The following is a 19526-nucleotide window of genomic DNA, read 5'->3' on the forward strand; positions in this document are numbered from 1 at the left end:
ATCATCAGTTATTTTGCTGCTCAAATTGCAAAACTTATCTGTTACTTTTAGTCTCTCATTTTCTAATCTAATTCCCTCATCATTACCTGATTTAATTTGACTACAATACATTAACCTTTTTTTTTACTTTTGTTTATGTTCATATAGCAACTACACCTTGATAATTCCATACTGACATCCTCACAGTCCAAAAGGAATTGGCAGCGAGAAACTATCAGGAACTAAATTTGGAATAAACTGTGTGAACGATGCTGTATAGAACCAAGTGTCAGTTCATCTACTTCTTCAATTATCATGTAGACAGTGACAAGTGCGCCTAATAAATTTCCTAATTATATTGTAGCCCTTTATGCTAGTTACAAAAAGTCAGAATGAGAACTCCGGAATTTTTGTGCTCTTTCAACTCAACACATAATTGCATCAAAAATCTGAAGTCTGGGCCGTGTGAGCAGTGCTTGGAAGCATTAGACATTCAGATTCACTCAAGAAACAAATCAGCTATGGAAACCTATTTTTCCTGCTACTTTAGTAGATAGAGACTTGGCAGCACCATGGGACATGTTTAGCAGCTCCATTATCTTTTTCTGATTTCTTGGCATGTTGCTGAATCATCCTACTAAATTTACTTGATATTTGCATGACCATTCAATTAAATGTGCCAAATAATTCACACATATGATATGGCACTGAGTTTGTGAACTGAATTTCTCAACATCTGGAAGGTTTTTTCATCCAGAAGTTACAACTGTGTTATCTTTTATGCTATGGGTTGTCTGCCTTAATCATCATTTGAGTGATGAGAGAGTACTTTACAGCTGTAACATGAGACTTGATATTGGTACAGTGCTTGTCTTTTAGTGCCAAGTCTACTGTAACAGACACCTCAAAACCTGCTAGGGAAAGATAACATTTTGAGTTAGTTTTTTTTATTTATTTTTATTTTTATTTTTATTCAATTGTGCTGCAAACGACCAGGATGAAATTCAGACACAAAATCATAAGGAAACATCCAGATTCCAACAGCTGCTGTCGACACGACTGAATGTGAGCTTTCGGTTACCAACTTTCTGTTTGACTATGATGAAATTCATTCATTATTAGTATATTATTATAATCATTATTTCTTGCAGATGATAGAGTCATCTCACATAATGGTGTAACAGCAGAAGATGCTCCCACTGAATTTCTAGGTTGCCATCAGTTTTATTGTATCTGTCCAGTAGCAACCTTCTTTGGCAGTTCACCATCACCTCTGTTGCTACAAGATTATCATAGCCATGAAATATAAAAGATTTCATTGTCATGTGATCTTACCATTTAGGCTGTAATATTGTCTTCAGTCTTTCACTACAGAAGGCAGCACAAAGTGTTATGGAAGGAGGGAGGGGGGAGTCAAATTTGGAAATGTGGCAACACATTATTATTGTGCATTTTCAAGAAATGGAACCATGATAACATATACCTAACAACATACCTTTAAGTCGTTCCTCCAGTTCTTTATTAGCTGTCTCCAGATCCTGGAGCTCAACAGATAATTTTGAAATCCGCAGTTCAGCTTCACGAGAAGCACCATCATTTCTTAAAGCTTTCAGTGACCGACCACCATCCAACATCTGTGAGAGTCGTTCAATTTCCTTTCCTCGGTTGGCTAACTGTATCACAATAATGTATCTGTTAGGAACAAAATTGTCTCACATTTTTAAGGTAATATACATCATGCAATTACAGCAGGGCACAAGAGTGGTGGAAAGGGAAAAAATGAAAGGACACTCTGTACACAATACAGTATATTAGGTTTCCACAGGATGCTAGAAACAGAAATAACAATCCTGTTTGTGTGACCTGCCAAGTGAAAGCTGTTTCATGCTAATGCACCAAGCCACACTTGCTTTGTGATCAATGATTACCTGACCTGGAATGGCACTGAATGCATCCCAAATCCCCTTACAGCCCCAATATGGCTCCAGTGGATTTCTTCCTGATCTCTCAGGTGTAGACATCCCTCAAAGGACAATGCTAAGAGACTGTAGCAGAGGTTAAAGCAACTTTGATTCACTGCTTGAAAGTTTTTCCAGAATGGGACTTCCACTGTGACTTCCAAGCATGAAAAATTCATTAGCAAAAGTGTGTTAGTACCCGAGGGTCTCAGTTTAATTGTCTGTAGCAACACATTTAACACAGTTTCTTGACTTTAGACTCATTACTTTTTATACACAGCTTGTACTATAGGTGTTCCATCTTATATCCTTTTCTAAGGTGCGAGTTTTTTGCTATGCACATACCATATGTGCACACTACGAAGACTCACAGCAAGCTGATGATGGGATTACTTGAATCAATAGAATCTACATGATATCCAGTATTATTAATTTATTTGTCATCACTGCTAACACAAAATAGCAGACAACACTGTTTAGTGCAATTATGTTTATGAGAGCAGAAGCGATACACTAGGTGATTAGAAGGAAGGTCAGCATTGGCCATAATATTGATGGTTTATTGATAGCAAAATAGATTTTCAATCACATAGTGATCATCTTCAGTGCTGTGGTGTACAAATTAAACTCATAGGCATTGGTGTCAAGTTATTATCAGTAACCATAGCTAAGAAACGATCACAATAACTCCATTAGTGAGTTATTGTGATCGTTTCTTAGCTATGGTTACTGATAATAACTTGACACCAATGCCTATGAGTTTAATTTGCACACCACAGCACTGAAGATGATCACTATGTGATCGAAAATTGATTTTGCTATCAATAAACCATCAATATTACAGCCAATGCTGACCTCCCTTCTAATTTCACGTATATGGTCGTTGTGCACACAGCACACCATGGAGTCGCCAATCACTGAGTGATTGTTGTGTGTAACCGATGTTGGTATCATCTCATACTTTGACATTTTAGACCCATTAAACGCAGTGCTATCTTATGTCGAAAGTTAATAGTGATGAGAAAGGAATCAATACCAATCACTGGGATTCAAAGATTAAATAAGATTTCGAGTACTTTCTGTAGTCAAATCAGGAGGCATGACGCGACTTACCCCAGAGACTGTCCTGGCTCTCATAAGCCGGCATAAATGGCCATACAAACCATAAAAGACAACTGATTATGTCTTTGAAAAAACGATCTAGAGGATCATTATAAATAATTTGCAACAATTTTTAGATTTTTTAAACCCAGAAAAATTAAACAGTTCATTTAAAACTGGCAACATCACACATACTGTGAACTAGAAGCAATAAAAAACAAGTGTGTTAATGTTTCAGTAAACACATCTTACCTAACAGTCAACTGTCATAATAAACGTCCTAGCTTCCTACTTTTCCACATTTTAAAAGTTTTTTTACTTATTATTTTGACTCTCTGGAACTATTGTTTTCAATGGGCTGGGTGAAAAAAAAAATTGGTTCAAATGGCTCTGAGCACTATGGGACTTAACATCTGTGGTCATCAGTCCCCTAGAACTTAGAACTACTTAAACCTAACTAACCTAAGGACATCGCACACATCCATGCCCGAGGCAGGATTCGAACCTGCGACCGTAGCAGTCGCGCGGTTCCGGACTGAGCGCCTAGAACCGCTAGACCACTGCGGCCTGTGGGCTGGGTGAAATGTTGACTATTGTGTATTATTGCTTTCAAACAAATTTTACTGTCACATGCTGTTGTTTAAATAGTTTGTTGAAATAGCACTGCAGTTATGACCTGGTCGGTAGGAATTTGAAACTGAAATTACTATTTCTATAGTGCAACTGTAATGACCGATATCAGTGTAACAAGCATTACCTGCTACTAGGTCATGACTGGCAGTGGTTTCTTTTAACTATAATAAGTGCCCCCATTCCTTTCCTCCCAAAGTTTGAAGATTTGTATTTATTGAGCTATTTTTACATTTACGGTTAAGTGAAATTCAGAACTCTAATAACAATCCCACAAAGCAGTCAGATGCAACTCTCAAAAATTCTTGAAAAAAATCAACTTTGAAATTTTTCACATATCTTCAGTACCATAAAGAATGTTGATTTTTCACTCCACAGATTAACAATGAGGTCTGGTGGGCTGAACAACCTGGAAGTGGTTTTTAGGCATTTTTCCAGATCCTGCCTCCATTACATGATAAGCTAACACTTGGAAAACATTCACACACTTTCACACAGGATAAAACTGAATGCAGACAGCTGGAGTACACAAATTTCATCCTGTGGTGTGCCGGGGCACAATGGGTAATTCCAGGAAGGGTATACAGCCATCCTCTACCGCTAACAGTGCCAGATCCAATAATTAACCCAAGAAAATATAGGCTAAAAGGCAGCAAAAAGAAGGACTGTTATCTATATTAGCAGATCAGTTTTTTTGATAATACACGGTACAAAATATTTACATTTGCTTTTTACTTATCTACATCTATATTATATTCAACAAACCCCCTTCACAAAAGAAAACCTTCAGAAAGGTATCAAGGTACACATTAATGAAAAGGTGTAGCTTGCAGGAAATCTATAAGCTGCAAGGAGTATTAGTAAACTGATACGCCCATCTTGTACTTGGAAGGCCAGTAAATGAAAACAATACAACTAGCAAGAAAGCAACAACTCTGAAAAAAGCTGCTATGTTCCCAGTTATACTAATTTGCTGCTGTTTATGAAATACTGTTTGCTTAAAATTTACACGAGTAAACTCTTAATTGCAACAGTGAACTAGTTACCTACATCCTATGAGACTAGAGAGCAAATTACAATGAACATCAATACTTATTTTACTAACAGCAGTATTCATTTCTGAACTATAAATAATCTCTTAATTTGTTAGAGTACATAACAAGATACTTTTTTTCTTTGTGCCTTTTTGAGTCTCTTGTCTTGTCGTCAGTAAAAATCAGATTTACTTACACCTGTTTTCTTATTACTCACAAAATAAGGACAGTCAGTGTACTGGGAGGTGCTCACAGGAATACTTAGATTTAGAGAAAGCCTCTAAGAGATAAAGGGTTCTCTGCAGAATGCAATATTCTTATTTCTCAGTTTACCACAATAAATTTGTTTTATTTAGCTGCTTCACCCCAGAAGATAAATTCATATTGCACAGAATGAAAGTATACACAATTACCTTACACTAACTCCACTACAAATACAAATTCATTTACTGCATGACCATTAAAATCTATTTCTTACAACCGTAGATTATTTTTATTCAAATTTCTGTAGATTAAGACATATACCACTTGCTGCAAAACAGCAGTAGACATATGGAGTTGTTATATAGGCAGTATCTGAAATATTTTAGTTTGGGGACCTTGCTTATAATGTTTGTGTCATCTAGAAATTACTGAAGTTTTTGACAACTCTTTAATGTGGTTAATATATCAAGACCGAGAACAGGAATAGGAAGAAATTCAGTACCAAACTCACAGTGCACGAGATTCTCCATTCCCCCATGCTAAGTTTAGTATCAATCCTGTGATGGAATTTGTTAATATGACTTCTGGTTTATCATTTCCAAAACACATTTGTTGAAAGGCAATTCTTCTCCCTCTTACAGTCTAGGTCCTCTCCTCCAACACTGGGTTTTTTATCATCCAGCTGGACCAGAAGACTATTTGTTAGTTTCTGAACCACTGGCTGGGAGTTGTGGCGTACTCCTGTAATCCCACGCTACTAGGAGGCTGTTGTGTGGAAGGGAACTGTCCTGATCAGACAGTTCGGGCACTTCAACGCATTGGAGCATCCGCAGGAATATCGTCCAAAAATCCCGGGGCCCCGGGTTGTCTTTGGACATTATCTAGAATAATCCTTAATCTATATCCTGCTAATGAGGTGGAAGTGTCTCGAAGTAACAAAGAACAACTCTTTTTGTGCAGTACTGACGAGACCTATGTCGACTATGTAGCTTCTGACTGGTGCCTTACCATATAGCCACAAACCACACAACACAATGCTGCAATTGCACTCTGTTAAAACACCTGCAACTCAACACAGTTTATCTTGCCTGCGACAGCCACTGCAGTATTGGGGGCACCATCAATTTCCTAGTGCTCCTCCACCAGGTGGCCTTTTTACCATGCCACCCCACAGCTCATCAGCCAGTGAGAGTTCTGGGTTCAACATCTACATCTTACTTCAGATGTGCAGTGACTATATTCCTCAGAATGCAGTGCACAGCATTAGAATCTAGGGTATTGCCCGTCCAGCCTAGACTGCCCATGCCAATGGTACTGTTTCTCGATCACGACAGACTGAGTGCTACCGGAGGAGGTTACACTTTAACATCCCGTCAACAACGAGCTCATTAGAAATGAAACACAAGCTTGGATTAGGGAAGGAAATCGGCCGTGCTCTTTCAAAGAAACCACCCTCACATTTGCCTGTAGCCATTTTGGGGAAATCATGGAAAATGTAAATTAGGATGGCCAGACGCAGGTTCGAACAGTCATCCCCCAAATGTGAGTTGAGTGTGCTAACAACTGCACCACCTTGCTTGATTGATTTCTCCAGGTGTACCTGCAAGAACTGTATCATATTAATAACGATCTTTCAGCGGATCACGATAATCTTTATATTGGCTTCACTAGGAAGTTGTTTCCATTGCTCACATTATCATTTACCTCCTGAGTAGCAATAATGTCCTATCGTTCTTCACTACCTGGGCAGCTTTCTCTTCTTGTGGGTGATCCACATACAACAGACACTACAGACTGCACGCAAAACACCACACAAAATTCTGCAGAAGACACAACTCATAGAAAGGCTGCCAGCAGGCTCCACCACACGTCATGTTAGCTACAGGACTTGTCTTATTCCTATGGGTGGCACTACAGATGCCAGCAGAGTACACCAGCTTCAGTTCCCCTTGCTTTGTGCCAATGTACCTGTCTGCACATCATCTTAAGATACCACTCACCAAGTTCCACATTCAGATCTCTGAAGACGCTCGGTGAGATTACACTGCAGTGTTTCGTTGCCCACCCAACGTCCATAACATCCTAGTCCATCCCTAAGCCACTCCCAATTCCAACCCTTTGCCACAAGGATCAAATCCCTGTGGAAGACTCAGGTGCAAAACCTGCCCAATCCATCCAGCCAGCAGTTCCTATTCCAGTCCTGTCAATGGTTTATCCTACCCCATCAGGGGCCAGGCCACCTGTGAAAGCAGCCACATGATTTACCAGCTCTGCTGCAGTCACTGCAAGGCTTTTTATATTGGTTTGACTACCAACAAACTGTCCACCAGGATGAACAGCCACAGCCAAACTGTGGCCAAGAGCTAAATAGACCACCCTATAACACAACATGCAACTTAACATAACACACTTTATTTCAATGGCTGCTTCACTACCTGAGCCACTGGATCCTTCCCTCCACTATTCTGAAGTGCGCAGATGAAAGTTATCCTTACATTCTCCACTCCCATAATTATCCTGGCCTCAACCTACGGTAACATATTGTCCCCACACCCTCCATCCAACAGTTTCCACCCCCTTTGTCCAATCATCCCAACAGCAAGGGGTCATGATGCTTAAGCAGAAACAAGACTTTTGAATTTTTTTGCTGATAGTGAGGAGAGATGTTGCCACTGCACTGGCTGTATTTTCAACCAAGCTCTGCTTCCATCTTTTTTCCTTTCTCTCTGAGTTATGCTACTTTGTCCTTCTTTCTATTCATTAATGGTGAGTCATCATATTCCTCCTCTATGTTTTCTACCTCTTTTTTCATGCCCAAAGCTGCTAGCATTCATAATTTAAACCTAACTTCCTGTAATTTCTACACTCTTTCTCATAAATTAAGTATAATGCTGATACATGGTGAAACAATTCTCTGGTGGGTGGTTTGCAGGTTTAAATCACCTCAGGGTATGTCCACATGGAGCATTTGACCGGTTGTCGCACGGTGGCACTGGCAGCTGTCCACATATGCAGAGGTGTGTTGGTGCATGTCAAGAGTACGCTGCAGCGAGTAAGCATGTGGACATTTCCAGACGTGCTAATGGTGACTGTGCGTTTAAAATGGTTCAAAGAACACATATTGATGACATTGTGGGGATAGAATGCTAGGGCGGCTGGAGGCTGGTCAAACACAGCAGGTTGTAGCACGGGCCCTCCGTGTGCCACAAAGTGCAATCTCAAAATTATGGCAACGATTCCAGCAGACATGAAAAATGTCCAGGCACTACAGTACAGGATGTACAACACCACAAAAGACCGATATTTCACCACTAGTGCCCACAGATGGTTACAGAGTACTGCAGGTAGCCTTGCTCACGACCTTACCACAGCCACTGAACAGTTGTCTCCAGACACACAGTCTACAGACATGCTTTCTTCGCCCGGAGACCTGCAAGGTGCATTCCACTGACCCCTGGTCACAGGAGAGCCTGTAAAGCCTGGTGTCAAGAACACAGCACATGGTCATTGGAACAGTGGTCCCAGGTTATGTTCACAGACGAGTTCAGGTATAGTCTGAACAGTGATTCCCACCGAGTTCTCATCTGGCGTGAAACAGGAACCACATACCAACCCCTTAATGTCTAATTCCCTTGAAAGGGACCTGTATGGAGGTCATGGTTTGATGGTGTTGGGTGGGATTATGATTGGTGCACATACACCCCCGCATGTCTTTGACAGAGGAACTGTAACTGGTCAGGTGTATTGGGCTGTCATTTTTCATCAGTATGTCCGCCTTTTCAGGGGTGCAGTGGGCTCCACCATCCTCCTGATGGATGATAACGCATAGCCCCACCGAGCTGCCATCATGGAGGAGTACCTTGAAACAGAAGATATCAGGCAAATGGAGTGGCCTGCCTGTTCTCCATATCTAAACAACACTGAGCACGCCTGCTCTCGGTCAACATATCGCTGCACGTCTTCAAACCCCTAATAATAATAATAATAATAATAATAATAATAAAGATTTTATTGTCTTTAGGCCATTACAGCAATTGACAACGTCAAATGAAGTTACAATTTATAATACAGTGTGATAAGGTATTGACTACTGAAATATTTTAGCTTATATTACAATAAATGTACAGTGGGTCATCTGTTGGATTACTGCATTTTACAGTTGAAGAATTCATTGTTATAGAATGGGTGGGCAATAAACCATTCATGCAGTCTTTCTTTGAATGTATGTTCAGGAAGATCCTGTATAGCATGTGGCAGCTTATTAAATAGTTTGTGCCCTGTGACTTCATAGCTGTTTATTGATTTTGATAGTCTGTAGTAAGGCGTGTATATGTGTTTGATGCTTCTTGTGTTGTAACAATGTACATTTTCCCTACGTTTCACATCTTGTAGGTTCTTCTTCGTAAAGATTAAGACATTGTATATATAGAGGTTTATTACTGTCATAATTTTTTGTTTAGTAAATAAGGGTTTGCAGTGAGCCTTATGTGAAGAAGTTGTAATTATCCTAATGGCTTTCTTCTGCAATAATAGGATGTCATGTATATGACTACAGTTACCCCACAAGATAATGCCATAGGATATTATACTTTGGAAAAATGCAAAATAAGATGATCTGACGTATGTTTCAGGTACACAATTTCCGAGTTGTCTTAATAAATAAATTACTCTAGATAGCTTACTACTAATATAGTTAGCATGTTGGCCCCAGGATAACTTTTCATCTAAATAAACTCCCAGGAATTTAACAGAACTAGGGTCATCAAATAGTGGCTTGTCTCTTAGAGTGAAGATTATCCGCTGAGTTTTAGTTTCATTTAGCAGGAAACCATTTGCTCTGAACCAATATGCTGCATGAGTGAGGGTATTTTCAGCACAAGTTTTAAGATCATTAAGATTGTTACTGCTATGAAGAAAAGTCGTATCATCTGCATACAATACAGTGGTGGATCTAATAAACGAGGGGAGGTCATTGATCACTATCAGAAACAGGAAGGGCCCCAGTACAGATCCCTGAGGCACACCTACTTTAACATTTTCTATGTTTGACATTTCCTTACCAACACAAACTACCTGTTTACGGTTGTTGAGATAAGCTTTTAATAGTCTGAGACTGTTTCCTTTGATGCCGTAGAATTCTAGTTTCTCTAGTAGTGGCGTGTGATCAACACAGTCGAAGGCCTTGCTTAGGTCACAGAATGAGACCTGAGCAAAGCCTTTGTTCTCAAAAACTTTGAGGATGTAACTGACTACCGTGTTGATTGCATCAATGGTCGACAGACTCTTCCTAAACCCGTATTGTGTAGCATTAATTATTCCTAGATTCTTAAAGTGAGATGATAATTGTTGGTACATGATGCATTCTATTACCTTGGAGAATGCGGGTACTATTGAAATAGGCCTGTAACTAGATGGAGAGTCTTTATCTCCCTTTTTGTATACTGGGACGATCCTAGATAGTTTTAACTCATCAGGAAAATATCCCTCAAGTACGCACTTGTTAATGCAATGGGTTAAAGGGTACAGAATGCAATCACACACTTTTTTTAGCAGGTTGCATGATATGCCATATATATCTAAGCTATCAGATGATTTCAGTTGTTTTACGACCCCTTGTACATATCTAGGCGATACTTTGGAGGTGGTTAGCATGCTTGTATTTAGTGGCTGTCTACCCCAATTTCGGGAGAGTAACTCTGATGGACTAATGTCTGGTTTGATAATTGCATCTCCTATTTCATTCACTGAATTAATAAAAAACTCATTGAGTGTTTGTGGTGGGATATTAATTTTGTCTTTTTTAGTATCTGTGGCAGCACTGTTAATTACTTTCCAAGCGGTTTTGCATTTATTGGTGGAATTATGTACGCTGTTGGCATTGTAGGTTTTTTTTGGCTTGCAGGATGGCTTTTTTGTATTCATTCCTGCATTCCACATAGGCTGATTTGGCACAGTCAGACTTCATACTATTGTATATGTTGTACAGTAACAAAACTTGTTTCTTTAGATCTGTCAGCTGTTTAGTGTACCATATATTTTGTTTGTTTTGAGATCTGGATTTGTGGCTGCTGTCCATTATTTTGATTTTCTTTATGGGAATACTATTAAATAGGGTCAAGAATGCATTAAAAAATCTATCAAATATTATTTTGGCTGGCAGGTCATTACTTGATGTGTAATGTCCATCGACACTACAATGGGCAAAACAGTCTCTGTCAGCAAGGGAATTACGAAATGTGTTAACTTTATCCTCAGTTAAAGGTCTGGTAATCACAACTGTTGGGACAGGTCTGTTTGCATTGCTCCTATTGAGGGGAATTTTATTTGCATAATTTAGAGATACAGAATCATGGTCAGAGAATGGGAACGCTACAACTTCGCATGTGTTTTCAGTGGTCTTGAAGTTTACAAAGATGCTATCTAAACATGCTTTGTTTCTTGTGGGCCTGTTATTAACATGATGTAAATTGTATTGTCTTAGTAAGTTTTCCAGATCTGCAACACTACCCTTACATTTAGTAACATCAAAATCAGCATTCAAATCACCTCCTATTGCAATATCATAGTGTAGCCATTTAATATTACTTAATTCACTCAATAGCATGTCCATTTTTTCTAAAAATATGTTAATGCTTCCCTTTGGTGATCTGTACATGGATACTACTATTACCTTATGACTATTAATGATTATACCCGTAACTTCTAAGTGCTATTCATCACACAAGGAATTTAGGTCTAGTTTGGTTATTGTACAATTGAGTGACTGGTTGGAATAAATTGCCACGCCACCTCTAATGTGCTCTTTCCTACAGTAGCTTTTTACTATACTAAAATTGTCAAATTTGGCAACTGCAAGTTCATTCTCATTAGCCCAGTGTTCACTCAGACAAAAAATATCAAACTGGTTATCAATACCAAACTCATTTATGATAAGTTCTTTATCTTTCAGTCCTTGAACGTTAAGGTAACACATTTTAAGATCCATGCTCTTATTGCTTACACACTGAACACTATGGTGATTGGTTTTCAAACCTTTTTCATGGCTTATCTTTTGGATTTCTGCCTCTTATTGCCTTTTACTAAAAAATTGTTCACTTGGAGTGGTAGCACATCTACTGTTGTAGGCCTACTCTTCCCTCCTTGTGGTGATATTGTAGAAGAGGCTGCTGCTACTACAGGAATTGATGGAACTGCTGTTATGGTGTGTGGAGGCACTGTTGTGGCATCTGGTGACTGAGGAGATAAGGTGGTTGCTTCTTCTTCTTCTGCTGTTGAATCTTGCTGATGAAGTGTGATAGGTACTGCTGCTGCTGCTGCTGCTGTACGCATTGTTATGGTAACTGGTGACAGTGGAGATTTGGATGTTGCTTCATCTTCTGCTGCTGTTGAATCCTGTAGATGAAGTGTGGTAGGTACTGCTGCTGCAGCGTTTGTTATGTGTGTAGGTACAATTGCTGCTTCCACCTCTACTGCTGCAATAGAAGTAACCATTTCTTCAGGCTCTGCTTGCGTCAAGCAAGGAACTGGAAGAGCAGCAATTACTTCTTGGTTGTCAGATGCTTTCAGTATCATGCTGATGTTTTGGCACAGAATCCTCTTGCCTCTGTTATTAAGGTGCATGCCATGTCTCGTGTAACAGTCTCTTTGCAAGGAGTCCATACTTATAAAATATGCATTTTGGTAGGCCCTGCAAATATTTGAGTATTGCCTGTTTGCTTTTATGATTTCCACGTTCACACATGACCATTCCGAAAGGTCATGCCTATGTGGAATTCCGACTACAAAAACTCATTTCTCTTCTGTTGAATTTAGTATTGCCTTAAGGTTTCGTGTTGCACTGTGGAGGTTCGTTTTTATATACGTTATTGGCTCCAGCTATGACGATAATATGATGATCATTTTCAGTTTCTATGTTTCTAATCAGTTCTTGGATGGGTGCACCTGGTTTGACAATACTAGTTGCTTGTATACAATGACTGTAACGTAGTATTTTTGCGATCTCACACGTTTCTGAAGAAGAGAAATTTGTTAACATCGAGTATAGATTTAAGTGCCAGGAAGTCGTTTCTGAAAGTATTTGTATGGAGTGTAGCCATGTATGGAAGTGAAACATGGACGATAAATAGTTTGGACAAGAAGAGAATAGAAGCTTTCGAAATGTGGTGCTACAGAAGAATGCTGAAGATAAGGTGGGTAGATCACGTAACTAATGAGGAGGTATTGAATAGGATTGGGGAGAAGAGAAGTTTGTGGCACAACTAGACTAGAAGAAGGGATCGGTTGGTAGGACATGTTTTGAGGCATCAAGGGATCACAAATTTAGCATTGGAGGGCAGCGTGGAGGGTAAAAATCGTAGAGGGAGACCAAGAGATCAATACACTAAGCAGATTCAGAAGGATGTAGGTTGCAGATGAAGGAGCTTGCACAGGATAGGGTAGCATGGAGAGCTGCATCAAACCAGTCTCAGGACTGAAGACCACAACAACAACAACATCCATGGCTATCAGAGAATATTTGCACTTTGAGTATGTCTTCACGTTTATTGCGGAAGTTTCTGCTCATGTGCTTGTCACTATATAGATTCGGCGTGTTGTTGTCGTCACAGTTTTCCGTGGATTCCACATTGATATCTGAATCTAGTGCATGAAAACGGTTTTTTGTTACCACAGGAATTCTACAGTCACTGGGTTTCTGGGTTTCATACAACCAACTCTTTTTGGTCTAGTGAACATATGTTGCCTTGTTGTTTCTTCCTTTAGGCCTATATCCACTTCAGAGCACTTGTTTATTGTAGGTAGGACACAAACTGCTTTTATTGCCGCGGATCGTTCGATTCGTTGTATTTATCACCTTTTCGCTTCTTTCTTCCATGATCATGCTAGTCCTGTGCTCCCAGTTCCGTGTTTTACTTGCTTTGGCGATCGGGAAATTACGCACCTTTTTCAGTTCAGCATTTTCATTTTCTAAATGCGCAATGTCCCGCCTTAGTACATCTACAATTAATTGCAGGCTTGATACACATGCATTTAGCTTCACTATTTCAATGTTATAATTTACGTATGTTCCATTTTTCACCACACAACTATAACTTTTGTTCACTTTCGCACTATAAACAACTGTACCGGACGCCATGTTGCCAGTCACTTCAGGAGCTCCGACAGGCACTGGTGCAAGAATGGGAGGCTATACCCCAGCAGATGCTCAACCACCTGATCCAGAGTATGCCAACCCACTGTGTGGCCTGTGTATGTGTGCATGGTGATCACATCCCATATTTTGTTGGGGTACATGCGCAGGAAACAGTGGCATTTTGTAGCACATGTGTTTCAGGATGGTTTTCTCAACTTTTCACCAATACTGTGGACTTACAGATCTGTGTCGTGTGTGTTCCCTACGTGCATATGCTATTAGCGCCAGTTTTGTGTAGTGCCACGTTGTGTGGCACCACATTCTGCAATTATCCTTAATTTATGCACATGAGTGTATTTATCATTATATTTATGAATGAATATAAACTGTGTAGGAGTGTTTTTATCTGCAATATCTTAATTTTAATTTCTAAATTTTGTATAATGTGCTTATCATAATATATCAAACAATGGAAACTCCAGGTAGGAGTACTAGGAATGTAGGAAAAAACAGATTACCACTTACTGTAAAGAAGACACATTAAATTGCAGACAGGCACAATTAAAAGACACTGTCCCAACATCTCATGCACACACGACCACAAACTCCAGCATCTCTGACCAGAACACATTCCAGCCGGAGCTGCCAGAATTGGTGGTCATGCGTGCATGAGGCGCGCTCACTTCTATATATGAATGGTGTGTGTTTCTATTTTTCTGATGACGGCTGTGGCCAAAATCTTTGTGTGTCTTAACTGTGCCTACCTGCAACTTCACATGTCATCTTTACGATAAGTAGCAATCTATCTTTACCTACATCATTATTATAACATACATAACATACCAATGGAAAATCCAGGATGGAATAATGACAATATTATGAAAAGGATATTCAGCTACTCACCATATAGCAGAGATGCTGAGTCGCAGATAGGCACCACAAAAAAAAACTGTCAAAAGGCCGTCTTCCAAATTAAGACAATATGCACGCGCACATGCACGCACGACCACTGTCTCTGGCTTGGCAGGCAGAATGCCCGGTTAGATTTAAGAGGGGGCCCAATGGACTTAATCTTGTCATTTTAAATAATTCAGTAAATAAGTAATTAGGTGGCTGGGCACATTTCATCGCCAGTCACAACAGAATCAAGGAATTGCTCACTGTCCAGTTAAAAGCACTCAGGAAATTCAGTGAAAATGTAATTCTCTTGACTGTATTGATCTGCGAGTTCTTTTAGTATCAACCTGGCACACAAGTTTCGAAAACCAAGTGTTGCAGTAAAGATTTCATGCGGAAGGGATATAGAGAGTTCTAGAAACACTGCATTCATCTTATCCAAAGTCAATCAACCACTGCCAAGATTTATTTCTTCAAACTTTTTCATCATCTCAGCAGCCACGATTGAGGGATGCCCAATCCCTTGTTAACTACAAATATTCATCAGTCAGCTTTGAACTCACAACACCCCTTTTATACATGGTACGATGCATCACAGCATCCCACAAACAGTTTTGATTACATTAAAACAATCAGAAATGGTGTATTTCCCTTTGCAAGAACAAAACAGATTATGCTCCTTACCTTGCAACTGGCACGATTCAGACTAGAGATACTCATTTCAATGGCACTTCAGCAGTTTCCAGCCTACAGAGACAAACTACTGCATTCTATTGACAAAATCTTGTTCTTGAATATAGTGCTGTTAACTATGTCAAAAAAATCCCTTTGTTCATCAGAGGCTCAGTACTCTTAATTTCTGGATCTGCCTTGTAGCTGTAGTACTTGAGCTTACATGAGATTTCAATGAAGTATAAGAATCTCCGACAGTTGTCTGTCACACTAATGCAAAGCACACTGATATTATTGTTAGTCATGTGGAAACCACATTTCTCCCTGTTAAAACTTCACATCACTTCTGGCAAACCAAACCAACTGGTGAGTGCAGTGTGAGCACTTCTTAATCCTTCACACTAGCACCACTGCCTCTTAAGATTTGTATTTTGAGCTGCTTAACTCCTAGCCATGTCCTCTTCCTACTCCCTCCACCCCCGTTTCCCTCTTCCAAACCTCCCATGTGCATACCACAATACCTTAAATTGCATTTACGAAATTCGAGCAGTTGTTCTGTATGCTTCCAGTTTAGTAAATATTAGAACTGTTTTTGCACTTTGCGGTATTTACTGATTGCCCAACTGCTGCCACAAACCTTTTTTAACATCATCCAATTGCACTTTATTGGCATGTGCACAACACTTCTTAACACACCCATATAATACATTGTGATTAAGCAGACAATTATACCTGGAGTGTTTCCTTTACTGGCCCATGATTATTATTTTCAATATAAATTCAAAATGTAAAATAGTCACTATGAATGGTATAAAATAAGTACAACAATTCTATTCAAATTCTGAATGTAACTGATTATTCATAAAAATTTACGAAGATTGGAAGCATCACTATCAATACTTTGATAATCATACAAAAATTTATCTTTATACCTAAGTGAACAAATTTCTCAAAGCAGGCTTTTTGCTACCTTACAATGCAGACACGTGCTGTCTTGTCAGTGAGGGATTATGGGACAAAGATTTCAGTCAATCATCTACCAAAGAAGGAAAACAGAAACTGTGATACCTAAGTATTTGTCAGATTTTGTGGTGCTCCTAGAGGTACAATATCAAACCACGTAAAATAACTCAAATTACCTGTTCCTTGAGCATACCAATAGTCTCTGATTTTCGGCGGCTATCATTTCTCAAGTCCTTTACCTCCTCAGAGAGACTAACTATTTGATTAAGAGCCATCCTGTGTGTATCAATAACCTTGGGATCTTTTGCCTGGGAAACTGCAGCACTAAACTGCTCTCTCCAAGTTTTCCTGGGCTTCAAAGGTGCATCAATTTCTAGTATTTGGCGATGAGAAAGTGGTAGTTTTCTCTTACCACCTGCAAGAGAAGAGAAAATATTGATGCAAATTTTCAAAGAGAGAGAGAGAGAGAGAGAGAGAGAGAGAGAGAGAGAGAGAGAGAGAGAGAGAGAGAGAGAGTGTGTGGGGAGGGGGGGCACATGCACCTGTACAGGTCTTGCTTCCCACATAGCACTAAATAGGATAACCATAACCATAACCATATCACAAATCCGGAAACATGTTACAGTGGTTTGAGGAGAGTGATAATGAACTCACATTTATGTTTTTAGCACCAGATTCACCTGAACTGAATCTGACTGAACACATTTGGTATGCTATCAAGCACCAGCTTTGCACAACTTTGCTTGTAGTTTATGGGAATTGAGTGACCTGTGATTAGACAGCTGCTGCTGCTTACCTCTGAAAGCTACCACAGACCTGTTGAATCCATGGCACACAGAATCACTGCTGTATTGTTTATTTTATTTACTTTCTTTCTTTGCACTGAGTCATCAATTTGATGACTTTTGCAAATCTCTCAGATATGGATCTTAATTTTACAAGTAGTAATGGAAACAATCAATAATACGAGGGTGGTTTGAAAAGTTCTCGGAATCACCACGAGGGGTCAGCGCTAGTGCAATGAGCTGTTCACGTGACGTTCATTGGACTGTTGCCTGCAAACACATGCCATGTCAGTGCTCTTGAAAGAAAGTTGTGGTGGCTATGTGGCTCTGTTGTTGTTTCCGTGTAGTGATTTGCAAAGATGGGGGAGGGGGGAGGAACAAAAAGAAGAGGGGGGGGGGGCTGAGATTCGAGCAATGATTAAGTACTTTGTAAAGAAAGGTATGAAAGAAAAGGACATTCATGCCAATTTCCAAAATACACTGGGGGACTCTGCCCCTTCATATTCAACTACTTCCAAGTGGACAAATAAATTTAAATTTGATCAGGAGAGCTTAGATGATGATCCGCGCAGTGGTCGGCCAAATTGTGTCATTGCTCCAGAAATCATTGCAAAAGTGCACAAAATGGTCACGTAGGATCGCCAACTGAAAGTGCGTGAAATTGCTCATGCTTGCCAGATGTCATCTGGAAAGGTGTATCACATTTTAACTGAAGAATCAGAAATGAAAAAAATATCTGCAAGATTGGAGCTGCGACTCTTGACGTTGGATCAATGGGTGCCCGCACACATGTGCCGCTGCCATGGCAAAATTACGCAAACTACGGTATGAGTTGTTGCCACACCCGCCTTATTCACCTGATATGGCCCCGTCAGACTTCCATCTCTTCCCAAAACTGAAATTTTTTTCTTGGTGGACGAAGATTCACTTCAAAAGAAGAACTGGTAGCCAGAGTTAACAACTTTTGCAGGCCTGGAGGAAACTCATTTTCGAGGTGGGATCAAGGCACTGGAACATCGTTGGACCGCATTAATCTACAAGGAAACTACATTCCAAGAACATTTCAAACCACCCTCGTACTTATCAAAACTGACTACAATCTTTACATGCATTAGTATGAGGACCATTAGTTCATCTCATACTACAAATCCAAATTTTTATGTCCAAGACATTGTTTATTTATTAAAAAAAAACACTTGAAACAGCAAATTTCTAGCTTGTATATACTTCATGTTACAATACATCAACGGGTTCTTACTATTTTTCACTTCCACATTCACAGTGAATACAGGCATTTTTTCAATTAAAATATTTTTTGCTTTGATTTTAATAGGCTGTGGATACAAGTTTACAGGAATTTGGCCACTTATTACACCTAAGGCCAGCAAAATTTTGCAAAACCAATAATGTGAAAAATAACATGAAATTGGTAGCTTTAGCAAAATAATAAAAAATGGGTGATCTTTTATGAAATGTCATAAAATATGGTATTTTCCCATAACAAAATATTATAAATATGAGGATGGCAATTTACTAATATTCACAGTTGACGCTTATTAAATGTTGAAACAGGATTTTTCATTACCACCCTCCAGGCTGAGGTTCATGTATAATCTTAAAAGCATAGTTCACTACCTCATAACGAACTATGATATGACATCAAATGAAAATGCTCTACTTCTGTCAAACCCCATTCCAGCAACAGTTTCAAACACTGACGATACATTTCCTAAGTTTGGACAACAAATCATACAAAAAATGACACATTTTATGGACAACTTTAATGTGGTGCATCAGTTAAACTGGATATTTTCATAGCGTAGTAGCACAAATAAGAAAACTGCCAAATACAGCACTAGCTTTGCAAGAATGTACGTCAACAGTGTGTCAGCTCAGTTTGCATCTAACAGTCAATTGCGGTGCAGAGTATGTTATGTGATGTCATGCAAACATCACAATCGTCACATACGACAGATCTGCATCTACATTCATACTCTGAAAAACAACTGCGAAGTGCCTGCCACAGGATCCAGAGGATACTTCCTGTAGTACCAGTTATTAGGGCTTGTTACACTTCCAGTCGTGTGGTTGGATGGTTGGATGTTACGGGACTGAACAGCGTGGGCTATAACCTTCAGTCAAGAAGCAGTTGTTCTGGAGTCAGTGACGTCTG

General features: G+C 39.5%; 1 protein-coding gene across 1 annotated transcript in view; it reads right to left on the minus strand.

Moving 5' to 3' along the window:
- Nucleotides 1–19526, minus strand: part of LOC124804893 (centrosomal protein of 135 kDa-like) — a 412291-nt gene that overhangs the window by 342987 nt on the left and 49778 nt on the right. The window contains exons 4-5 of the mRNA XM_047265266.1: nucleotides 16745–16983; nucleotides 1475–1652 (exon numbers count right to left, since the gene is read on the minus strand). Coding sequence (XP_047121222.1) covers nucleotides 1475–1652; nucleotides 16745–16983 — 417 coding nt within the window. The remainder of the gene's footprint in view (nucleotides 1–1474; nucleotides 1653–16744; nucleotides 16984–19526) is intronic.

This window comes from Schistocerca piceifrons, chromosome 7 (assembly GCF_021461385.2).
Source record: "Schistocerca piceifrons isolate TAMUIC-IGC-003096 chromosome 7, iqSchPice1.1, whole genome shotgun sequence".
Taxonomy (NCBI): Eukaryota; Metazoa; Arthropoda; class Insecta; order Orthoptera; family Acrididae; genus Schistocerca; species Schistocerca piceifrons.